The 23,827-nt window shown below is 41.9% G+C and overlaps 1 protein-coding gene across 2 annotated transcripts in view; it reads right to left on the reverse strand.

Annotated features, from left to right (window-relative positions):
- The window catches only part of LOC139751415 (uncharacterized), a 217,508-nt gene that overhangs the window by 19,761 nt on the left and 173,920 nt on the right, over positions 1-23,827 (reverse strand). For both annotated transcript variants that reach the window (XM_071666807.1, XM_071666806.1), the window contains 3 exons: positions 17,990-18,196; positions 17,489-17,724; positions 14,651-14,848 (listed from right to left, as the gene is read on the reverse strand). In XM_071666807.1, the coding sequence (XP_071522908.1) occupies positions 14,651-14,848; positions 17,489-17,724; positions 17,990-18,196 (641 nt within the window). The remainder of the gene's footprint in view (positions 1-14,650; positions 14,849-17,488; positions 17,725-17,989; positions 18,197-23,827) is intronic.

Consider the following 23,827-nt stretch of genomic DNA (forward strand, 5'->3'; position numbering starts at 1 on the left):
AGGTCCCTAACACCACCATAACTGAGACAATCCAATTCTACAAATGAAGCAGAGAAATCTATAGTGCTTGTAACGTGCTTGGGTTCAAATAGATCACAGCCTGGTCAACTGTACACACCCACTGTGAATACCTGTCAAGGAAAGGGCAGACTCGTCAATCCACAAGACAATTCTGAACTTAGCCAAATCTCACGCTACTTATTTCTAGCAAAAATTGCCTTTTTCTTCCAGCACCTATGGGTTACGAATGGTCTGGGGCACTGCCTGCAGCTCCAATACTTAATGTCCTCCTGTAAGTCGTGCTTCATTGTCCTTGCTGGCACATCACTGAGCAGTCTGGGGTTTTTTCTACTAATTTTCATACACTCAAGTGTGGATCTGCATCCGCTTGATGTTACCATGTTGACGACCATTCAGAGTATGTGGAGAGGTTTTTCTGGCCTTTCCAGGATGCTTCACTTGAGCCAGTGCAGCAATGCTGCTATTATCACTTTCTTCACCCACCGTTGTACTGACCTCAAGCTTGCACTGGTAATACTATATACCTTCTTAATTGGTTTATTTTCTATGTACAGCACAACTATAAAAGATATTCTGTCATAGGGTAAGTATTTCCAACCATAGTAGGTACTAAAATTACAAAAAGGGAAAACAACAAATCTGGGGAATAAGTAGGAAGCAAAATAAAACTAAACTGCTAGTGAGGCTGGATCATGTGATATACCAGCACCTCACGAAGTTCTCAACGGAGGGTGCCAGCTTTACAGGCAGACACCAACACTATCAGAGGTGGGATAAAGTGATTTATGTCACTATAGTTGCCAAAACTAAGGAAAAGGGGTGCAGAGATGGAGTGTGGTGGTTAGGTATGGTGGCTAGTGACAAGCCTATTTGCAAAGAGATACTGTGTTGTTTGCTGAGAGTGAAGAGGAGTTGCAGAGTTGCACATGTGTTTCATGATGAGTGAAAGCATAGGCAAATGAAGGTAAATGTGAACAAAAGTAAAGTAATGGTGTCTGAAAGGAATCAAAGTGAAAGTATAGATTCTGCAAAGCCATACAGAATGAAAGAATTCTTTTACTGTGTTATGAATATGGGTGGAGAAAGACTGGACGAGGTGACAATTCAAGTATTTAGGAGCCATCTTGGGTTAGTTTGGCAACAGGGAAGCAGAGATAAGAGAGAGAACAGTGCTAGGTAGAGGTGTAAGTATGGAAGTGAAGAAATGATTAGGGGACAACATAGCCCTCACTACCCTGACTTATGCAGCCAAAATATGACAAAGAGTTGAGTCACAGAGGTCAAGATCCTGGCTTAGAAATTGGCTATTTGAAGGGAGCAAATGGAATGACTAGATGGAATGAAAAAAGGAAATGCAGGGGTGTATGAGAGATATGTTATGGCTGGGCATGCAGAAGGAATGAATAGTGGAGTGGTACAGTGGGTGAAACAATGCTTTGAGGTGGTTTGGGCATATGGAAAGAATGCAAGATGAAAGTTTACAAAGAGAGTGCTTAAAAGTATGGTTAAAGTGAAAAGAAGACCACATGTGACATGGAGAAACATAGTGAAACAGCAGTGGAGGGATAGAATTTGTAGAAGAATGCATGGAATAGTGTATGCGAGGGAGGCATGTAAGGACAGGGATAAGGGGAGATTTCTTTGCCATGGCCACCTCCTTGATGACAGTTCCCAGAGATAACAGGCAAGCTTGTGGCATGAGAAGCATGGGAGGTGGGCAGATTAGAAAGGGTAGTGAGTGGTGGGATGAAGAAGTAAGATTATTAGTGAAAGAGAGAGGCATTTGGATGAGTTTTGCAGGGAAATAGTGCAAATGACTGGGAGATGTATAAAAGAAAGAGGCAGGAGGTCAAGAGAAAGGTGCAAGAGGTGAAAAAGAGGGCAAATGAGAGTTGGGGTGAGAGAGTATCATTAAATTTCAGGGAGAATAAAAAGATGTTTTGGAAGGAGGTAAATAAAGTGCATAAGACAAGAGAACAAATGGGAACATCGGTGAAGGGGGCAAATGGGGAGGTAATAACAAGCAGTGGTGAAGTGAGATCGAGACGGAGTGAGTATTTTGAAGGTTTGTTGAATGTGTTTGATGAGTATTTTGAAGGTTTGTTGAATGTGTTTGATGATAGAGTCGCAGATTAAGGGTGTTTGGGTTCAAGGTGGTATGCAAATTGAGAGGGTCGGGGAGAATGATTTGGTAAACAGAGAAGAGGTAGTGAAAGCTTTGCGGAAGATGAAAGCCGACAAGGCAGCGGGTGTAGATAGTATTGCTGTGGAATTTATCAAAAAAGGGGGTGACTGTGTTGTTGACTAGTTGGTGAGGATAATCAATGTATGTATGGTTCATGGTGAAGTACCTGAGGATCGGCTGAATGCATGCATAGTGCCATTGTACAAAGGCAATGGGGATAAAGGTGAGTGTTCAAATTATAGAGGCATAAGTTTGTTTAGTATTCCTGGGAAAATATATGGGAAGGTATTGATTGAGAGGATGAAGGCATGTACAGAGCATCAGATTGGGGAAGAGCAATGTGGTTTCAGAAGTGGTAGAGGATGTTTGGATCAGGTGTTTGCTTTGAAGAATGTATGTGAGAAATACTTAGAAAAACAGATGGATCTGTATGTAGCATTTATGGATCTGGAGAAGGCACATGATAGAGTTGATAGAGATGCTCTGTGGAAGGTATTAAGAGTATATGGTGTGGGAGGTAAGTTGCTAGAAGCAGTGAAAAGTTTCTATCAAGGATGTAAGGCATATGTATGAGTAGGAAGAGAGGAAAGTGATTGGTTCCCTGTGAATGTCAGTTTGCGGCAAGGATACATGATGTCTCCATGGTTGTTTAATTTATTTACGGATGGGGTTGTTAGGGAGGTGAATGCAAGAGTGCAGTCTGTTGTAGATGAGAGGGCTTGGGAAAAGAGTCAGTTGTTGTTCGCTGATAATACAGCGCTGGTGGCTGATTCAGGTAAAAAACTGCAGAAGCTGGTGACTGAGTTTGGTAAAGTGTGTGAAAGAAGAAAGCTGAGAGTAAATGTGAATAAGACCAAGGTTATTAGGTTTAGCAGGGTTGAGGGACAAGTATATTGGAAGGTGAGTTTATCCCTGGGGATAGGGGAGAAAGAATACTTCCCACGTATTCCCTGCGTGTTGTAGAAGGCGACTAAAAGGGGAGGGAGTGGGGGGCTGGAAATCCTCCCCTCTCACTTTTTTTTTTAATTTTCCAAAAGAGGGAACAGAGAAGGGGCCCAGGTGAGGATATTCCCTCAAGGGCCCAGTCCTCTGTTCTCGACGCTACCTCGCTGATGCGGGAAATGGCGAATAGTATGAAAGAAAGAAAAAGAGTTTGAATGGAGAAAAACTGGAGGGAGTGAGGTGTTTTAGATATCTGGGAGTGGCTTTGGCAGCGGATGGAACCATGGAAGTGGAAGTGAGTCACAGGGTGGGGGAGGGGGCAAAGGTTCTGGGAGCATTGAAGAATGTGTGGAAGGCGAGAATGTTATCTCGGAGAGCAAAAATGGGTATGTTTGAAGGAATAGTGGTTCCATCAATGTTATATGGTTGTGAGGCATGGGCTATATAGATAGGGTTGTGCAGAGGTAGAAGTAGTTAGTAGGAACATTAGGCTGTAGCATTAGGTAAAAGTAGTCAATAGGAACATTAGGTAGGAGCCTCTGCAAACACTGTGCTAGACTTGCCCTCTGCCACTGGCCTGTTAAGGGTGAGGCACAAAAGGCTAAGAAGCAGCACTGGAGTTCACTAGTTTTTTTTTTTTTTTTTGCTTTGTCGCTGTCTCCCGCGTTTGCGAGGTAGCGCAAGGAAACAGACGAAAGAAATGGCCCAACCCACCCCCATACACATGCCTTGATTCAATCCACTGACAGCACGTCAACCCCGGTATACCACATCGCTCCAATTCACTCTATTCTTTGCCCTCCTTTCACCCTCCTGCATGTTCAGGCCCCGATCACACAAAATCTTTTTCACTCCATCTTTCCACCTCCAATTTGGTCTCCCTCTTCTCCTCGTTCCCTCCACCTCCAACACATATATCCTCTTCGTCAATCTTTCCTCACTCATTCTCTCCATGTGACCAAACCATTTTAAAACACCCTCTTCTGTTCTCTCAACCACGCTCTTTTTATTTCCACACATCTCTCTTACCCTTACGTTACTTACTCGATCAAACCACCTCACACCACACATTGTCCTCAAACATCTCATTTCCAGCACATCCATCCTCCTGCGCACAACTCTATCCATAGTCCACGCCTCGCAACCATACAACATTGTTGGAACCACTATTCCTTCAAACATACCCATTTTTGCTTTCCGAGATAATGTTCTCGACTTCCACACATTCTTCAAGGCTCCCAGAATTTTCGCCCCCTCCCCCACCCTATGATCCACTTCCACTTCCATGGTTCCATCCGCTGCCAGATCCACTCCCAGATATCTAAAACACTTCACTTCCTCCAGTTTTTCTCCATTCAAACTCACCTCCCAATTGACTTGACCCTCAACCCTACTGTACCTAATAACCTTGCTCTTATTCACATTTACTCTTAGCTTTCTTCTTTCACACACTTTACCAAACTCAGTCACCAGCTTCTGCAGTTTCTCCCATGAATCAGCCACCAGCGCTGTATCATCAGCGAACAACAACTGACTCACTTCCCAAGCTCTCTCATCCCCAACAGACTTCATACTTGCACCTCTTTCCAAAACTCTTGCATTTACCTCCCTAACAACCCCATCCATAAACAAATTAAACAACCATGGAGACATCACACACCCCTGCCGCAAACCTACATTCACTGAGAACCAATCACTTTCCTCTCTTCCTACACGTACACATGCCTTACATCCTCGATAAAAACTTTTCACTGCTTCTAACAACTTGCCTCCCACACCATATATTCTTAATACCTTCCACAGAGCATCTCTATCAACTCTATCATATGCCATCTCCAGATCCATAAATGCTACATACAAATCCATTTGCTTTTCTAAGTATTTCTCACATACATTCTTCAAAGCAAACACCTGATCCACACATCCTCTACCACTTCTGAAACCACACTGCTCTTCCCCAATCTGATGCTCTGTACATGCCTTCACCCTCTCAATCAATACCCTCCCATATAATTTGCCAGGAATACTCAACAAACTTATACCTCTGTAATTTGAGCACTCACTCTTATCCCCTTTGCCTTTGTACAATGGCACTATGCACGCATTCCGCCAATCCTCAGGCACCTCACCATGAGTCATACATACATTAAATAACCTTACCAACCAGTCAACAATACAGTCACCCCCTTTTTTAATAAATTCCACTGCAATACCATCCAAACCTGCTGCCTTGCCGGCTTTCATCTTCCGCAAAGCTTTTACTACCTCTTCTCTGTTTACTAACTCATTTTCCCTAACCCTCGCACTTTGCACACCACCTCGACCAAAACACCCTATATCTGCCACTCTATCATCAAACACATTCAACAAACCTTCAAAATACTCACTCCATCTCCTTCTCACATCACCACTACTTGTTATCACCTCCCCATTTGCGCCCTTCACTGAAGTTCCCATTTGCTCCCTTGTCTTACGCACTTTATTTACCTCCTTCCAGAACATCTTTTTATTCTCCCTAAAATTTAATGATACTCTCTCACCCCAACTCTCATTTGCTCTTTTTTTCACCTCTTGCACCTTTCTCTTGACCTCCTGTCTCTTTTTATATGTCTCCCACTCAATTTCATTTTTTCCCTGCAAAAATCGTCCAAATGCCTCTCTCTTCTCTTTCACTAATACTCTTACTTCTTCATCCCACCACTCACTACCCTTTCTAATCAACCCACCTCCCACTCTTCTCATGCCACAAGCATCTTTTGCGCAATCCATCACTGATTCCCTAAATACATCCCATTCCTCCCCCACTCCCCTTACTTCCATTGTTCTCACCTTTTTCCATTCTGTACTCAGTCTTCCCACACATTCCTCGCGTGTCGTAGAAAGCGACTAGAGGGGACGGGAGCGGGGGGCCAGAAATCCTCCCCTCCTTGTATTTTTTTTAACTTTCTAAAATGGGAAACAGAAGAAGGAGTCACACGGGGAGTGCTCATCCTCCTCGAAGGCTCAGATTGGGGTGCCTAAATGTGTGTGGATGTAACCAAGATGTGAAAAAAGGAGAGATAGGTAGTATGTTTGAGGAAAGGAACCTGGATGTTTTGGCTCTGAGTGAAACGAAGTTCAAGGGTAAAGGGGAAGAGTGGTTTGGGAATGTCTTGGGAGTAAAGTCAGGGGTCAGTGAGAGGACAAGAGCAAGGGAAGGAGTAGCAGTACTCCTGAAACAGGAGTTGTGGAAGTATGTGATAGAATGTTTTTTTTTTTTTATTATACTTTGTCGCTGTCTCCCGCGTTTGCGAGGTAGCGCAAGGAAACAGACGAAAGAAATGGCCCAACCCCCCCATACACGTATATACATACGTCCACACACGCAAATATACATACCTACACAGCTTTCCATGGTTTACCCCAGACGCTTCACATGCCTTGATTCAATCCACTGACAGCACGTCAACCCCGGTATACCACATCGCTCCAATTCACTCTATTCCTTGCCCTCCTTTCACCCTCCTGCATGTTCAGGCCCCGATCACACAAAATCTTTTTCACTCCATCTTTCCACCTCCAATTTGGTCTCCCTCTTCTCCTCGTTCCCTCCACCTCCGACACATATATCCTCTTGGTCAATCTTTCCTCACTCATTCTCTCCATGTGCCCAAACCACTTCAAAACACCCTCTTCTCCTCTCTCAACCACGCTCTTTTTATTTCCACACATCTCTCTTACCCTTACGTTACTCACTCGATCAAACCACCTCACACCACATATTGTCCTCAAACATCTCATTTCCAGCACATCCATCCTCCTGCACACAACTCTATCCATAGCCCACGCCTCGTAACCATACAACATTGTTGGAACCACTATTCCTTCAAACATACCCATTTTTGCTTTCCGAGATAATGTTCTCGACTTCCACACATTCTTCAAGGCCCCCAGAATTTTCGCCCCCTCCCCCACCCTATGATCCACTTCCGCTTCCATGGTTCCATCCGCTGCTAGACCCACTCCCAGATATCTAAAACACTTCACTTCCTCCAGCCTTTCTCCATTCAAACTCACCTCCCAATTGACTCGACCCTCAACCCCACTGTACCCAATAACCTTGCTCTTATTCACATTTACTCCCAACTTTCCTCTTCCACACACTTCACCAAACTCAGTCACCAGCTTCTGCAGTTTCTCACATGAATCAGCCACCAGCGCTGTATCATCAGCGAACAACAACTGACTCACTTCGCAAGCTCTCTCATCCCCAACAGACTTCATACTTGCCCCTCTTTCCAAAACTCTTGCATTTACCTCCCTAACAACCCCATCCATAAACAAATTAAACAACCATGGAGACATCACACACCCCTGCCGCAAACCTACATTCACCGAGAACCAATCACTCTCCTCTCTTCCTACACGTACACATGCCTTACATCCTCGATAAAAACTTTTCACTGCATCTAACAACTTGCCTCCCACACCATATATTCTTAATACCTTCCCCAGAGCATCTCTATCAACTCTATCATATGCCTTCTCCAGATCCATAAATGCTACATACAAATCCATTTGCTTTTCTAAGTATTTCTCACATACATTCTTCAAAGCAAACACCTGATCCACACATCCTCTACCACTTCTGAAACCACACTGCTCTTCCCAATCTGATGCTCTGTACATGCCTTCACCCTCTCAATCAATACCCTCCCATATAATTTACCAGGAATACTCAACAAACTTATACCTCTGTAATTTGAGCACTCACTCTTATCCCCTTTGCCTTTGTACAATGGCACTATGCACGCATTCCGCCAATCCTCAGGCACCTCACCATGAGTCATACATACATCAAATAACCTTACCAACCAGTCAACAATACAGTCACCCCCTTTTTTAATAAATTCCACTGCAATACCATCCAAACCTACTGCCTTGCCGGCTTTCATCTTCCGCAAAGCTTTCACTACCTCTTCTCTGTTTACCAAATCATTTTCCCCAACCCTCTCACTTTGCACATCACCTCGACCAAAACACCCTATATCTGCCACTCTATCATCAAACACATTCAACAAACCTTCAAAATACTCACTCCATCTCCTTCTCACATCACCACTACTTGTTATCACCTCCCCATTTGCGCCCTTCACTGAATGTAAGAAAGTAAATTCTTGATTAATATGGGTAAAACTGAAAGTTGATGGAGAGAGATGGGTGATTATTGGTGCATATGCACCTGGGCATGAGAAGAAAGATCATGAGAGGCAAGTGTTTTGGGAGCAGCTAAATGAGTGTGTTAGTGGTTTTGATGCACGAGACCGGGTTATAGTGTTGGGTGATTTGAATGCAAAGGTGAGTAATGTGGCAGTTGAGGGAATAATTGGTATACATGGGGTGTTCAGTGTTGTAAATGGAAATGGTGAAGAGCTTGTAGATTTATGTGCTGAAAAAGGACTGATGATTGGGAATACCTGGTTTAAAAAGCGAGATATACATAAGTATACTTATGTAAGTAGGAGAGATGGCCAGAGAGCGTTATTGGATTACGTGTTAATTGACAGGCGCGCGAAAGAGAGACTTTTGGATGTTAATGTGCTGAGAGGTGCAACTGGAGGGATGTCTGATCATTATCTTGTGGAGGCTAAGGTGAGGATTTGTATGGGTTTTCAGAAAAGAAGAGTGAATGTTGGGGTGAAGAGGGTGGTGAGAGTAAGTGAGCTTGGGAAGGAGACTTGTGTGAGGAAGTACCAGGAGAGACTGAGTACAGAATGGAGTTCACTAGTTATGGAGACTTTATTGCTGTGGCCATCCCCTTGAGGTAGTTCCAGAATGGAACAGGCATCAGATATACTGATAGGCAGATTGATGGTTATATACATGCATATGTCCAAATCTCAAAAGTTAGAGCAGGTTATTTCACTTGAGAAAGTTCTTCAGGTACCCTGCTGAACTATACTCATTCATACTTCCCAAATTGATGTGCCACTTACATGGATTCCAAGTGAGCCTCAATATGATATAGGACATTCCTCTGTTTTAATCGATAAAAAGAGCCATGTCATTATAAACATAAAATGTTTCTGGTTATTGTGAAATATGAATGAAATCTACCTGCCTTGGTATCAAGAAGGTTAGTGACAGGTGTTCAACAAGCCAACACTTCAGTGGTTGTCAAGTTGCACTCCTCTAACCTAGGTAGCTGTCTTTTCTTTCTGCTTCACCCACACATGGACTACTAGCATTCTGTCCACAAACACAGTCTCATCCTGTCAGACATAACACTTAACTCACACAGCTCATTCTTTGTAACTAGATTTTCAGGAGATGAGTGATGTGCTGGCCCTGCTTTTTGGCAAAGTGGTAGGAGCAAGAAACAGAAGCAACAGGTAGAAGCATTAGTTAAAAACTTTTGGTAGAAGTAGTACACAGGAACATTAAGGAGCAGGTAGTAGGTACGAACATCAGGCAAAAGCAACAGGTAGAAATAGTCAGTAGGAACATTATGGAGTAGCCTCTGCAAGCAATGCACTAGACTTCCCCTATGCCTGTGGCCTGTTAAGGGTGAGGCACTAAAGGCTAAGAAGTGGCACTGGAGTTCACTCGTTAGAGACTTTACTGACGTGGCCACCCCCTTGAGGGAGTTCCACAAGGGAACAGGCATCAGAAATATAAACACACAGATAAATAGGAAACAAAGGACACATGTCAGAGGTGCCTTCTACAGATGGGTGTACGCCACCCGTGGAGTGCCCCAGTGTTCTGTTTTGAGACTGTTACTCTTTTTGATCTGTTTCCTTGCGCTACCTCGCAAACGCGGGAGACAGCGACAAAAAAAAAAAAAAAAATGCCTTGAAGTTAAAAACACCTACCTAAATGTGTGTGCTGATGATACAGAAGTCATAAAATGCAAGGAGGATTGGATCAGCTTACCAGGAGACCAAAACAAACTACAAAAGCTGGTCTGATATATGGTTCATGAAATTTAACCTAAGCAAATGTAAATAGGTGATGACTGAGGTGGTGGTGGCGTAACGGTGATGGTGGTGGTGGACAGACCTACTGAGAGGGAGGGGATACCAGGGCAAAATCCCATAGCCTGGAGGAGGGGAGATAAAACTTAAAAATAAAAATAAAGTAACTGAGCAAACAGCAGGAAATAAAATCAAAAGACATAAATCTTATTCAAATCATTTGATGCAGTCTTTAAGAAGAGATGCAGGTAAAAGATAGAAGACGGAACACAACTGAAAGATATGGTGCAAAGCAGTGCTGAGTCATCAGTGTAAGAGTGCACTGGGATATTTGTGGGAAAAAGGAAATCATCAAGAAAAGGAAAAAAGCATAGAAGGACAGAACCATGAGGAACACCGAAGGTGATGGAGAAATGGGAAGAGGCTAACCTATCAACATCCACAGATGGAGAAGCCAAAAGAGGGGAGCTTAGAGATGAGACCCCAATGCCACACCCTGTCAAAAGCTTTGGATATACCAAGGGCAACTACATAGGATTCCCCAAAATCTTTCAGGGATGATGACCAAACATCAGTAAGATAGGAAAGAATATCACTGGTGGATCTAACATACAGAAGCCATAATAGTGATCAGAGAAAAGACTGAGATTTAAGATGTCCTAGGATATGGGAGCTGAGGACAGATTCAAAGACTTTGGAAATGGTAGATATCAAAGCAACAGGATGATAGTTACAGGTATTAGAATGGTCACCCTTCTCCATTGAGAAGGAAAAGTTCTGGTTTTCATGCAGAAAGGAAACACATGAGCACGAACAGATGCAAGTTCAGAAGTACAATCTTTCAGTACATGGAGATAGATGCCATCAGAACCATAAGTCTTGCTCATATCCAGAGAGAAAAGCACCCTTCATGCAATTCGAAAAGAGATTATGGGAAGGGACATAGGATTAGTAAGAGGAACATCAAGGGTTGAAGGAATGTTAGTCATCCTGGATGGAGATAAAGGAAATGGGAGCTAAATAGAGTTGTTTCATCTACGGGGGAAACAGCAATAGTACTAACAGAATGGAGAAGTGAAGGAAAGGTGAAGTGACAATAGATGTTAGCAATGCCCTAAGCTAAAGGCAAAGCAAAAGAAGTTGCTAGCGATGCCCTTAGCTAAAGACAAGAAAGATCTATTGTTGGATGACGAAGAGAGGTTATTGCACTTCCTTTGAATAAAGGAACACTTTGACTCATGGAAACATACTTGCACTGATTATGGGCAGTGTTAAGTACTGAATGGGAGTCAGAGGAAGGAGAGTTTCTCCAATCCCGATATGTCTGATCCCTTGCCTCAATGGCCTCAGAACAGAAATGGTTGAATGATGGATTGGAAAAAGATGTCATCTTGGAGGAATACGGGATCAATGCTTCCATTTCCACTAATATAATCTCCACTATGCATTAAGCAGAGACAAAAGCATCACCACAGTGGAGACAGTAATTTACCATAGGAAAGTCAGAAAAGAATTTTCACAAATCATTTTAGTTTTCCTGAGGTGCTATTACTTATGTTTAGAAGTGGCTGCTGGAGGGAAAGACACCATTAAAACATGCATTTATGAGAGTGAGGTCAGATAAGCCAACTGGGGATGAGACTGTTCATTTATAGCATGAAGGATTAGATGTGAAAAACAGATCCAGAACATTAGGAGAGTGGTTACAACGATCAGGAATGTGGGTGGAGTTGGAGGTAGTTTGATCTAGATCACTGAGAAAGAAGAATGTGAGGGCTTCGACCCCCCCCCCCCCCCCCCCCCCCCCCACACACACACACACACACACACACACACACACACACACACACACACACACACACACACACACACACACACAAACACACACACAATCCATATGGGAGGAGTTCAACTATTTCCCATGGTGAACACTAAAATCCCCTAAGTAAAGGATCTTGGCTTGCGGATGACAGAATGCCACAATCTCTTGGCAGGAGTTTAGACATATGAAAAAAAAGATATAACATTTGTAGAACTACAAGAACAGTGAGGAAATACAGGAAAAGATGGGAGACAGACCTTGAGCCACTTAATATCAAAGTTTGGGGATTGAAGTTCCTCGAGGCATGCAATAGGGGTGCTAATGTTGGAATAAGCTTAAACGCCACCTTGGAACTGGAATCGTGAGAAGAGATTAAAGTTGGGTATGAAAAAGCAGCTGATGGGATGTATTTAGGGAATCAGTGATGGATTGCGCAAAAGATGCTTGTGGCATGAGAAGAGTGGGAGGTGGGTTGATTAGAAAGGGTAGTGAGTGGTGGGATGAAGAAGTAAGAGTATTAGTGAAAGAGAAGAGAGAGGCATTTGGACGATTTTTGCAGGGAAAAAATGAAATTGAGTGGGAGACGTATTAAAGAAAGAGACAGGAGGTCAAGAGAAAGGTGCAAGAGGTGAAAAAAAGGGCAAATGAGAGTTGGGGTGAGAGAGTAGCATTAAATTTTAGGGAGGATAATAAGATGTTCTGGAAGGAGGTAAATAAAGTGCGTAAGACAAGGGAGCAAATGGGAACTTCAGTGAAGGGCGCAAATGGGGACGTGATAACAAGTAGTGGTGATGTGAGAAGGAGATGGAGTGAGTATTTTGAAGGTTTGTTGAATGTGTTTGATGACAGAGTGGCAGATATAGGGTGTTTTGGTCGAGGTGGTGTGCAAAGTGCGAGGGTTAGGGAAAATGAGTTGGTAAACAGAGAAGAGGTAGTAAAAGCTTTGCGGAAGATGAAAGCCGGCAAGGCAGCAGGTTTGGATGGTATTGCAGTGGAATTTATTAAAAAAGGGGGTGACTGTATTGTTGACTGGTTGGTAAGGTTATCTAATGTATGTATGACTCATGGTGAGGTGCCTGAGGATTGGCGGAATGCGTGCATAGTGCCATTGTACAAAGGCAAAGGGGACAAGAGTGAGTGCTCAAATTACAGAGGTATAAGTTTGTTGAGTATTCCTGGCAAATTATATGGGAAGGTATTGATTGAGAGGGTGAAGGCATGTACAGAGCATCAGATTGGGGAAGAGCAGTGTGGTTTCAGAAGTGGTAGAGGATGTGTGGATCAGGTGTTTGCTTTGAAGAATGTATGTGAGAAATACTTAGAAAAGCAAATGGATTTGTATGTAGCATTTATGGATCTGGAGAAGGCATATGATAGAGTTGATAGAGATGCTCTGCGGAAGGTATTAAGAATATATGGTGTGGGAGGCAAGTTGTTAGAAGCAGTGAAAAGTTTTTATCGAGGATGTAAGGCATGTGTACGTGTAGGAAGAGAGGAAAGTGATTGGTTCTCAGTGAATGTAGGTTTGCGGCAGGGGTGTGTGATGTCTCCATGGTTGTTTAATTTGTTTATGGATGGGGTTGTTAGGGAGGTAAATGCAAGAGTTTTGGAAAGAGGGGCAAGTATGAAGTCTGTTGGGGATGAGAGAGCTTGGGAAGTGAGTCAGTTGTTGTTCGCTGATGATACAGCACTGGTGGCAGATTCATGTGAGAAACTGCAGAAGCTGGTGACTGAGTTTGGTAAAGTGTGTGGAAGAAGAAAGGTAAGAGTAAATGTGAATAAGAGCAAGGTTATTAGGTACAGTAGGGTTGAGGGTCAAGTCAATTGGGAGGTGAGTTTGAATGGAGAAAAACTGGAGGAAGTGAAGTGTTTTAGATATCTGGGAGTGGATCTGGCAGCGGATGGAACCATGGAAGTGGAAGTGGATCATAGGGTGGGGGAGGGGGCGAAAATTCTGGGGGCCTTGAAGAATGTGTGGAAGTCGAGAACATTATCTCGGAAAGCAAAAATGGGTATGTTTGAAGGAATAGTGGTTCCAACAATGTTGTATGGTTGCGAGGCGTGGGCTATGGATAGAGTTGTGCGCAAGAGGATGGATGTGCTGGAAATGAGATGTTTGAGGACAATGTGTGGTGTGAGGTGGTTTGATCGAGTGAGTAACGTAAGGGTAAGAGAGATGTGTGGAAATAAAAAGAGCGTGGTTGAGAGAGCAGAAGAGGGTGTTTTGAAGTGGTTTGGGCACATGGAGAGAATGAGTGAGGAAAGATTGACCAAGAGGATATATGTGTCGGAGGTGGAGGGAACGAGGAGAAGAGGGAGACCAAATTGGAGGTGGAAAGATGGAGTGAAAAAGATTTTGTGTGATCGGGGCCTGAACATGCAGGAGGGTGAAAGGAGGGCAAGGAATAGAGTGAATTGGAGCGATGTGGTATACCGGGGTTGACGTGCTGTCAGTGGATTGAATCAAGGCATGTGAAGCGTCTGGGGTAAACCATGGAAAGCTGTGTAGGTACCTTTTTCTAATCAACCCACCTCCCACTCTTCTCATGCCACAAGCATCTTTTGCGCAATCCATCACTGATTCCCTAAATACATCCCATTCCTCCCCCACTCCCCTGCCGAGTTACATTTCTACAAATCAGATGAGTATACAGTTCCTCTATGTGGAAGAATAGCATTCAAGAATCTCAAATCATCAAGCACAATTTAAGGCATTCATTTTACCTGTTAGATGCTGGTGATTCTAGAAGTTTATGAAGAGGCTCGATTGTACTAGGATCAAGGCCTCTTTCCCAAGCTTCATAAAGATGTGTAAAGGCATCACTGATTATATGCATCACTTCTTTCTGAGAATTTGGCACACCACAGAAGCTCTCTGCTGCCAGTTTCCGTTGATCAGCTTTACTTAAGCGATGTGAAGCACTGAAAAATATAAGAATATAAGAATATGTACATGCACACACACACACACACACACACACACACACACAAAAAAAAAAAAAGCAAGATGTGCCCACAACCTTCAACTCTGTAAGCTAATCAGACAATTCTGACAGAAAGGTTCTTTGAAAGATGGAAAGAGAGCAACCAGGGGTCACAGTAATAAATCAAGTAAGAAACTTGTTAGGAAAGGAGTAAAGAGCACTTTTATGGCATCCAAGTTATGGATGAAATAAGCTAAGTAATGAAAATAAATGCTGACAGAAAAATAACCATTAATATGTATGGTAGCACGATTGCCAAGGAAGTTTACAACATGTGGCCTTGGAAGTGTATGCATTCCCTCATTATACAATAAAAAATCTAATCTTTTTTCATATTTGATCGCTGTTTCCTGTATTGGCGAGGTAACACCAAGACACACTTGAAGCAAGACACAACCACTCACATATATACACATACATATATGTTCGAAAAGATGTGATCAAGTAAATTCCTTTTTATCCATGGGGAAATGAAATACAATAAGTTCCTATGTACACTTTTGAGTAATGGTCACATCATCAGGGGAGATACAAGAAAGAAATATATCAGTCAGCTGATATACACCAAACACCACCATCCAGTACTTACCATCCTTACTTGACAGAGTTGAAAATGGTCCGACTTATAAACTCGCCCAGGCTAACTTCCAAACTTGACCCTCTTCACCTACCCTGCAACGTTGGCTCACTTCCCTCCCTCTATAGGTATCAATTTAGTTTTTGCTTCCAGAAGGTGGCTGCTTGTATGTCGCCACCACTAACTACATCATGCATTATGTCATGCAATATACCATACTGTACGTAACCTTCTTGGTAAATAAACCATGTTTTATCATCGCTGTGATTACTGTGTGGCCATTGGGAAGTCAAGGGTACTATCTCTTTCCCTACACCTCAAAGCTTTAGAACTCTCTACCCTCTCACATCTTCTTATATTTTAAGGCTCAACCTTGATGTTGACTTTTGACCATTATCTCTTCTTGAGAGAGAGAGAGAGAGAGAGAGAGAGAGAGAGAGAGAGAGAGGGGGGGGGGGGGGGGGGGGGGGGGGGGGGCTATGCATACCAAAACAGTGTGCCTTATAGGATTCACCCAACCAAGGGCAGGAATAGGCACCCATATCGAGGATGTAAGGCATGTGTACGTGTAGGAAGAGAGGAAAGTGATAGGTTCTCAGTGAATGTAGGTTTGCGGCAGGGGTGTGTGATGTCTCCATTGTTGTTTAATTTGTTTATGGATGGGGTTGTTAGGGAGGTGAATGCAAGAGTTTTGGAAAGAGGGGCAAGTATGAAGTCTGTTGGGGATGAGAGCTTGGAGAGTGAGTCAGTTGTTGTTCGCTGATGATACAGTGCTGGTGGCTGATTCATGTGAGAAACTGCAGAAGCTGGTGACTGAGTTTGGTAAAGTGTGTGAAAGAAGAAAGTAAGAGTAAATGTGAATAAGAGCAAGGTTATTAGGTATAGTAGGGTTGAGGGTCAAGTCAATTGGGAGGTAAGTTTAAATGGAGAAAAACTGGAGGAAGTAAAGTGTTTTAGATATCTGGGAGTGGATCTGGCAGCGGATGGAACCATGGAAGTGGAAGTGAATCATAGGGGGGGGAGGGGCGAAAATCCTGGGAGCCTTGAAGAATGTGTGGAAGTCGAGAACATTATCTCGGAAAGCAAAAATGGGTATGTTTGAAGGAATAGTGGTTCCAACAATGTTGTATGGTTGCGAGGCGTGGGCTATGGATAGTTGTGCGCAGGAGGGTGGATGTGCTGGAAATGAGATGTTTGAGGACAATGTGTGGTGTGAGGTGGTTTGATCGAGTAAGTAATGTAATGGTAAGAGAGATGTGTGGAAATAAAAAGAGCGTGGTTGAGAGAGCAGAAGAGGGTGTTTTGAAATGGTTTGGGCACATGGAGAGAATGAGAAGCATGTGAAGCGTCTGGGGTAAACCATGGAAAGTTGTATCGGGCCTGGATATGGAAAGGGAGGTGTGGTTTCGGGCATTATTGCATGACAGCTAGAGACTGAGTGTGAACGAATGGGGCATTTGTTGTCTTTTCCTAGTGCTACCTCGAACACGTGAGGGGGGAGGGGGATGTTATTCCATGTGCGGCGAGGTGGCGATGGGAATGAATAAAGGCAGACAATGTGAATTGTGTGCATGTGTATATATGTATGTGTCTGTGTGTGTATATATATGTGTACATTGAGATGTATGGGTATGTATATTTGCGTGTGTGGACGTGTATGTATATACATGTGTATGGGGGAGGGTTGGGCAATTCTTTCATCTGTTTCCTTGCGCTACCTCGCAAATGCGGGAGACAGTGGCAAAGCTTAATCATTACCAAAATAACACCTTAGATTACCCAAAAGCCACAAATTCCACACTCTAATGCTATGCCACATACCATAAGTCATCTACTGAATATGTGCCTAACAATCTCCCAACTAAATACTTCTACATAACTTCACTAAAAGATCTCAACAGACTTCCTCCAACTGTTATTGGATACCTGAGCTTCATCAATTTCACATCCACATGAAGCAAAGGAAAAGAAACAAAAACAAACTACTCAGCCAAAAGATACCTAGCTGTATCTGCTGGACTTATAGGCTCCAGTTTTGAAGTAACATGGTCATTTTGCAGGCTACCATAGGCAGGAGGCCTAGTTGGTGGTGAGGATGATGAGGATGATGATGATGACGACAATGATGAGGATGATGGAGGTGGAGTATACGGAGGTGGAGGCTTATTGGGAACTTCCCGAATCACCAAGTCTGGATATTTTTCTTGAAGGTGCTGTAGCTCCTCTAACCGGGCAATCTGAAAAGAACAACTACAATCAACATTTTTCTGTCAAAGCATATACTTCGAAGTTTATCTTAATAGCCTTTTGACAACAGGAAGAAGGATGGCTTACATAGGATCCCCTTTTCATATCATACATTACATTCATTTTACTCTATTCATTAACATTCTACACACAAAACCCAGAAGAAACTAGCCTTTATTTATGGTAAAATGAATGGTTGAGTACTTCAACCATTTTCATAAACTTATATCACAGCATACAGTAATATAATCTAACCTCTGCAGCAATTCTCTCTTCTTCAGCCTTCAGCTGCTGCTGTTTTTTCCGATTGTCTGCAGATGTCCAGAAATCATCATCAAACCAGTCTCCTTCAATCCCCTCCACAGAGAACTCTGTGTTATCTGCTTCTAACTGCTCCAGCTTGGCATCCAGGTCTAGGTCGGATGCTGCTGCTAGGTTCAGCAGTTTGCTCGTGAGTGCCATCTATGCCAAGGGAAAAAGTTAATTATCATAACAATAAACACCTTGACTCATAACCAAGATATAAAGTACATGTATAATTCCTCAAATCAACTATAGGAATGCATACTTCACACTAAAATCATCAATGGCATCTTTAAGAATTTCTTTTCTATTAAAATTCTTGCTCTGAAAAGCAAGTTATGATTATAATAACTTTTCTTTCTATTACTTGCCAAACTAAAATTTTTTGGAATGAGGATGAGTGACAAAAACAACTAAGTAGATGGAAGCATCAGTGAGGCAAGTAGATGGGTAAATGGTAACAAGTAATAAATACGTGGAGTAAATGAAGCGAATATTTTGACGAACTGTAGAGTGAGTTAGATAATATAGTCGATGTGAGGCATTAGGGCTGGGGAAATATGTGAGGCCATGGGAAGTGGTTTGGTGAAAAAAAAAAAAAAGAGGCAAAAGCCTTACATCAGATGAAGAGTGGCAAGGTGGCCACAATGAATGGGATTGCAGCTGACTTGGAGAGTAGATTTTCAATGTTGTATGGCTTATGGTAAGGTGCTTAGGGATTTGCAAAATGCATGTATTAACGCAAGGGGAAAAAAGTGGATGTTCAAATTACAGTGGTAAAAGTTTGTCGAGTGCACCTGGATTGTTGCAAGTCAGAGTGGTAATTGAGATGGTGGTGACATACAGAGCTTCAGACTAGGGAAGAGCACTGCAGCTTCAGGAGGGATAAAAGACTGTGCAGACCAGGTATTTCTTTTGAAGAATCTATGAGAAAACTAAAGAGAAACAAAAGAAATTGCAAGAGGCATTTATGAATATGGTGGAAGAAGGCTGATAGGATATTCTGAAGAAGGCGTTACCAATACATGGTGTAAAAGGAAAGGTGCTATAAGCAATGAAGAGGTTTTTGTCAAGAGAAAAAGGTGTGTGTAGGAGCAAGTGAGTGTTTCCAAGTGAAGATGGGTCTGTGGGAGATGTGTGTGACGTCATACAGTTGTTCATTCTGTTTATGGGTGAAGTGGTGAGCGAGGAGAATGCAAGGGTCATGGACAGAGGGGGCAGGTTTGTACACTGTTGGGGGCGTAGGAAGCCTGGGATATGAGTCGATTATTGTTTGCTGATGATTTGGAGCTAGCAGCAGATGCAAGTGAGAAACTGCAGAGTGTACCTGGATAGCTGCAAGTCAGAGTGGTAACTGAGATGGTGGTGACATACAGAGCTTCAGACTAGGGAAGAGCAATGCAGCTTCAGGAGGAATAAAGACTGTGCAGACCAGGTATTTCTTTTGAAGAATCCATGAGGAACACTTAAGAGAAACAAAAGAAATTGCAAGAGGCATTTATGAATATGGAGGAAGGTTGATAGGATACATGGTGTAAAAGGAAAGGTGCTATAAGCATTGAAGAGAAAAAGGTGTGTGTAGGAGCAAGTGAGTGTTTCCAAGCGAAGATGGGTCTGTGGGAGATGTGTGTGATATCATACAGTTGTTCATTCTGTTTATGGGTGAAGTGGTGAGCAAGGAGAATGCAAGGGTCATGGACAGAGGGGGAAGGTTTGTACACTGTTGGGGGTGTAGGAAGCCTGGGATATGAGTCGATTATTGTTTGCTGATGATATGGAGCTAGTGGCAGATTCAAGTTAGAAACTGCAGAAGTTGACTTCTGAGTTCAGGAGAGTGTGTGAGAAGAGAAAGTTGAGAGTAAATGTAAACAAAAGCAAGATGATTATGTGTAGCTGTGGAAAAAGATAGGTTTGAGTGCGAGTCTGAATGTAGAGAACATGGAGGAAGTGGAGTGTGTTAGATACTCGGGAGTGGACATAGCAGTAAATGGAACCATAGAAGCTGAAGTGAGTCACAGGGTGGGTGATGGGACTCAGATCCTGGTTGCACTGAGGAGTGTCTGGAAAGGGAGGTTACTGATTGTGAGGGGCTGAAAATTGGTATATCTAACATCATGTTAGCTCTGACAGTGTTATATGAATGTGAAGCATAGGCCCTATATAACAGGTAAGAAAGAGGGTGATTGTGTTAGAAATGAAACATTCGAGAAAATTTAGAGGGTTGATTGAATACAAAAATGACAGGGTAAGAGAGAGGAAGTTTGAAAAGTAAGTATGAGAAAACTGAAGAGGTTGTGCTGAACTGGTTTAGACATACAGAGATGATGAATGAAGAGAGGATGACTAAAAGTGTATACATGTTGTAAGTGGATAAAACAAGAAAAGGGGGGAAACTGAGGAAGAGTTGAAAGGTCAGACGCCTTGTGAGTTTGAGGACTGAGAATTCAGGTGTGTGAGGCATGCACAGGATACAAAGAACTGGAGCAATGTTGCATACAGAGGGAAATGTCTTGTCAATGGGCTGAACCAGGTCATATGAAGCAGACAGGGGAAAACATGGAAAAGTCTGCAAGACCTAACTGGTGCATTATACGACAACTAGTAAGTGGATTTGAGCAAATGAGGCTGTTCTTTGCCTGTTCTGGCATTATTTCACTTCTATCAGAAATGCCAAACAACTATGGAAGAAAAAATCTAGCTTCATGATACCATCAGTAAAGAAACAACTTCAAATACAGATATGGTATAATTTTTTTTTTTACAATAAACTGCATTCTTGGTTTATGGATACAAAACGAGATATGTTTTCTTTAAAGGAGATCTTAATAATTCTCTATATCATTAATATGAATACATCATCTAAATATGCACAAAGTTTAATCAATGATTGTGGAGCACAAGAAAAAGGATATAACCATAAACAAAAGATAATTTGCTCACCGGGTCAATAGCAAAATTATCTCCTTCCATTTCCTTTGGTGCATGAGAGAAAGAAGTGTTACATTACATCAATTTCTCCACCTAGATCTTTAACTGCTTCCAGATCAGAAAAACATTTCTGCTAACTATACATCTAACAGTTTTACTTAGCTATAGTTAACACACAATATCCAAATAAAAAAAATCTTTATCATCAATACTCCAGAGCCAATCTAATAGGGTGGATCATGTGCATACAGCCTCTTCAACATCATTCATGCACTCAACCCATGCTCAATGTATGAACACAAAGTGTACTACACAGTTAAAAAGCGCTTTTTAGTTTTTATTTTAAATACTAAATTGCTTTGTCTACTAAGGATAATGACCTCATTCATACCACCTCCAAACACTAATTGATTCTTCTGTTTCATCTGATCTCCAGTCATTCTTTTGACATCTATTTTCTATTGAACTTCATCTGAAATAATCCTAAGCCTACCCAATTCTCTTGCCATATCTATCCATATTCTCTACTGTCTACCTCTCCTCCTTGTACCTTCTATTATATTGCTATGCATTACATAAAAGTTTCTTACAAAAACTATTAAAGATAAGCTTCTTAAGAAAAATCATTAAAGAAAAGCTGTTTTTACAAAATAACAGTAGTTCTAGTTTATATGCTCCATGCACTAACATCATAGATACACACATGACTTTATGATCAATGAGCAAAAATTTGTATTCATTCAATCATGATGGGAGATTTTAACATAATGATATTTAAGTGGGATGAAATCCTTTCCAGTAGCCCTCAGCATGGACTCTACAACAAAAATCTGCATAACAGTGCCCTATCCAATTAGTTGACAAACCTATCTGTAATGAGAACATATTATATTCAGTTCTAGCAACAAACGAGGATCTCATTAATAATGTTGAAGTTGGAGAAAAGGTGTTACAAGGGATCAACAACAAAAGTAATTATGAGGTAACTTTGAACACTGCATACAATGTTGGTCAACAGAAAAATCATGAAAAAAATATCAGATTTTTACATTTGCAAATTTTAATGATCTTCACATTGTTCTTGGCAGGGAAAGTTAAGATATCATCATTGAAAATGACATATAAAAAGTTTCAGTAAAATTTTCGGAGCAGTTGAAGAAAAATGCAGTAAAAAAAAAAGTTCACTTCACCATACATTTTCAAAGATGTCAAACTTACATGTGATTACTTTGTCATCTCTTCTTTGACACTGATCACCATCAGCAAATGTCTGGGCATGGAACTGGCAAGGATCCTAAAGTATTCTAGGTCCATGTTTATGAAGCAAAGGTGGGAGAAATGCAAAGCTCAAAAGCAAAATTCCCAAAATGAAGTGGCAGCCTAGAAGAGTAAAAATATAGAATGCAGTCCCCTGAAGATAATCTGAAGTATACTGAAGTGAGCAGCAGGTGCTCACACCATTAGAAACACTAGTCTCAGTGACCAGATGTACAATGATTTCACCCTAAGAGCAACAAATGCTTACACATCGGGAGACGAGGCTGTTTGTGGACACTGTATGTGCCAATGAGTAACAGATGGTCTTTTTCCAAAACAAAGCCAAAATGGAGGGAAAACATGATAACCTATGTATATTTTCATAAAGAAATCAAGACTTATGCATCAAAGTGAGTGTCAGTATGAAGCATCTATTTCTGAAAATAGCAAAAGAAGCCTGAAATAGTTTCATATTTTACAGATGTAAGAGTACCATTACCAAGTCAATTGGTCTATAAATTACATGAAATGTGACAAGCTGATTAGGAACTCTATTGCCATGCAAGAATAGGAGGGAAACTCCTACAAAGGATATAAGAGTATCTCAGCAGAAGGGAACACAGACCACATGTCAAAAGAACCTTTTCCAAATGTGTTGAGGTGCCCACTAAGGTGTCAAGGGGTTCTGTTCTGGGACCACTGCTCTTCTTAATCTATTTCAATGACTCGCCTACAGGTATGAAATCCTACTAGAATATGTTTGCACACTGATGCAAAGGACTGCTTCAGCTTACAAGAGACCTAAAAGGCTTACAAAAGACCTTAAACAGACTCCAAACTGGGTCTGAAATGTGGTGATGAAATTCTAAACGAACATATGTAAAGTAATGAAGATGGAATAAAGTTAAAGATAACCTAACTATAATTGTTACCTAGCGAGATACAAGTTTCAAGATTTTGTGTTTGAGAAGGACCTGGGAGTGGAGATCATCCCTTACCTTTCACCAGAGTCCCGTAATAAGAAAATACGTAAAAGGAGTATAATCAAGAAGATAAACTGTCTGCTGGCTAAAATCACAAATGCTTTCATTTGGAAAAGGAAACATTTTGCAAGCTTTTCATATCTCATATAATGCCAGAACTTAAGTATGCTCCTCAGGTTTGGTTACTGCAGCTATAGAAGCAAAAGAGCTGACTGAGAAGGTCCAGAGGAGGGCAACAAAGATAGTACCAAAATTAAGATAGCTAAGCTACAGGGAAGAAAGGCTGAGGGGTGACTGGAAAATAACCTTTAAGTATTGAAGAAAGACTGACAAGGTGGACAGTGGAAACTTCTTTGAGAGATGTAGGGATACAGCAACAAGGTGATATAACATGAACTTGATTAAAAAGTTGTAAAAAAACGATGCAAAGAAATATTTTCATAACATACGAGTTGTGGATGAATGGAACAGATAGAGTGAAAACAAGGTCAATGCAGACGACAAACATAAATTCATGAGGTGTCATATGGTGTAGATGTTAGCATTCCTGACTGTGAAACATTCATGGGCTGCCCAGGGTCAAGTGCATAGGTTCGAATCCTGGTTGCGGCAGTCACCACAC

This window comes from Panulirus ornatus, chromosome 11 (assembly GCF_036320965.1).
Source record: "Panulirus ornatus isolate Po-2019 chromosome 11, ASM3632096v1, whole genome shotgun sequence".
NCBI classification, from domain to species: Eukaryota; Metazoa; Arthropoda; class Malacostraca; order Decapoda; family Palinuridae; genus Panulirus; species Panulirus ornatus.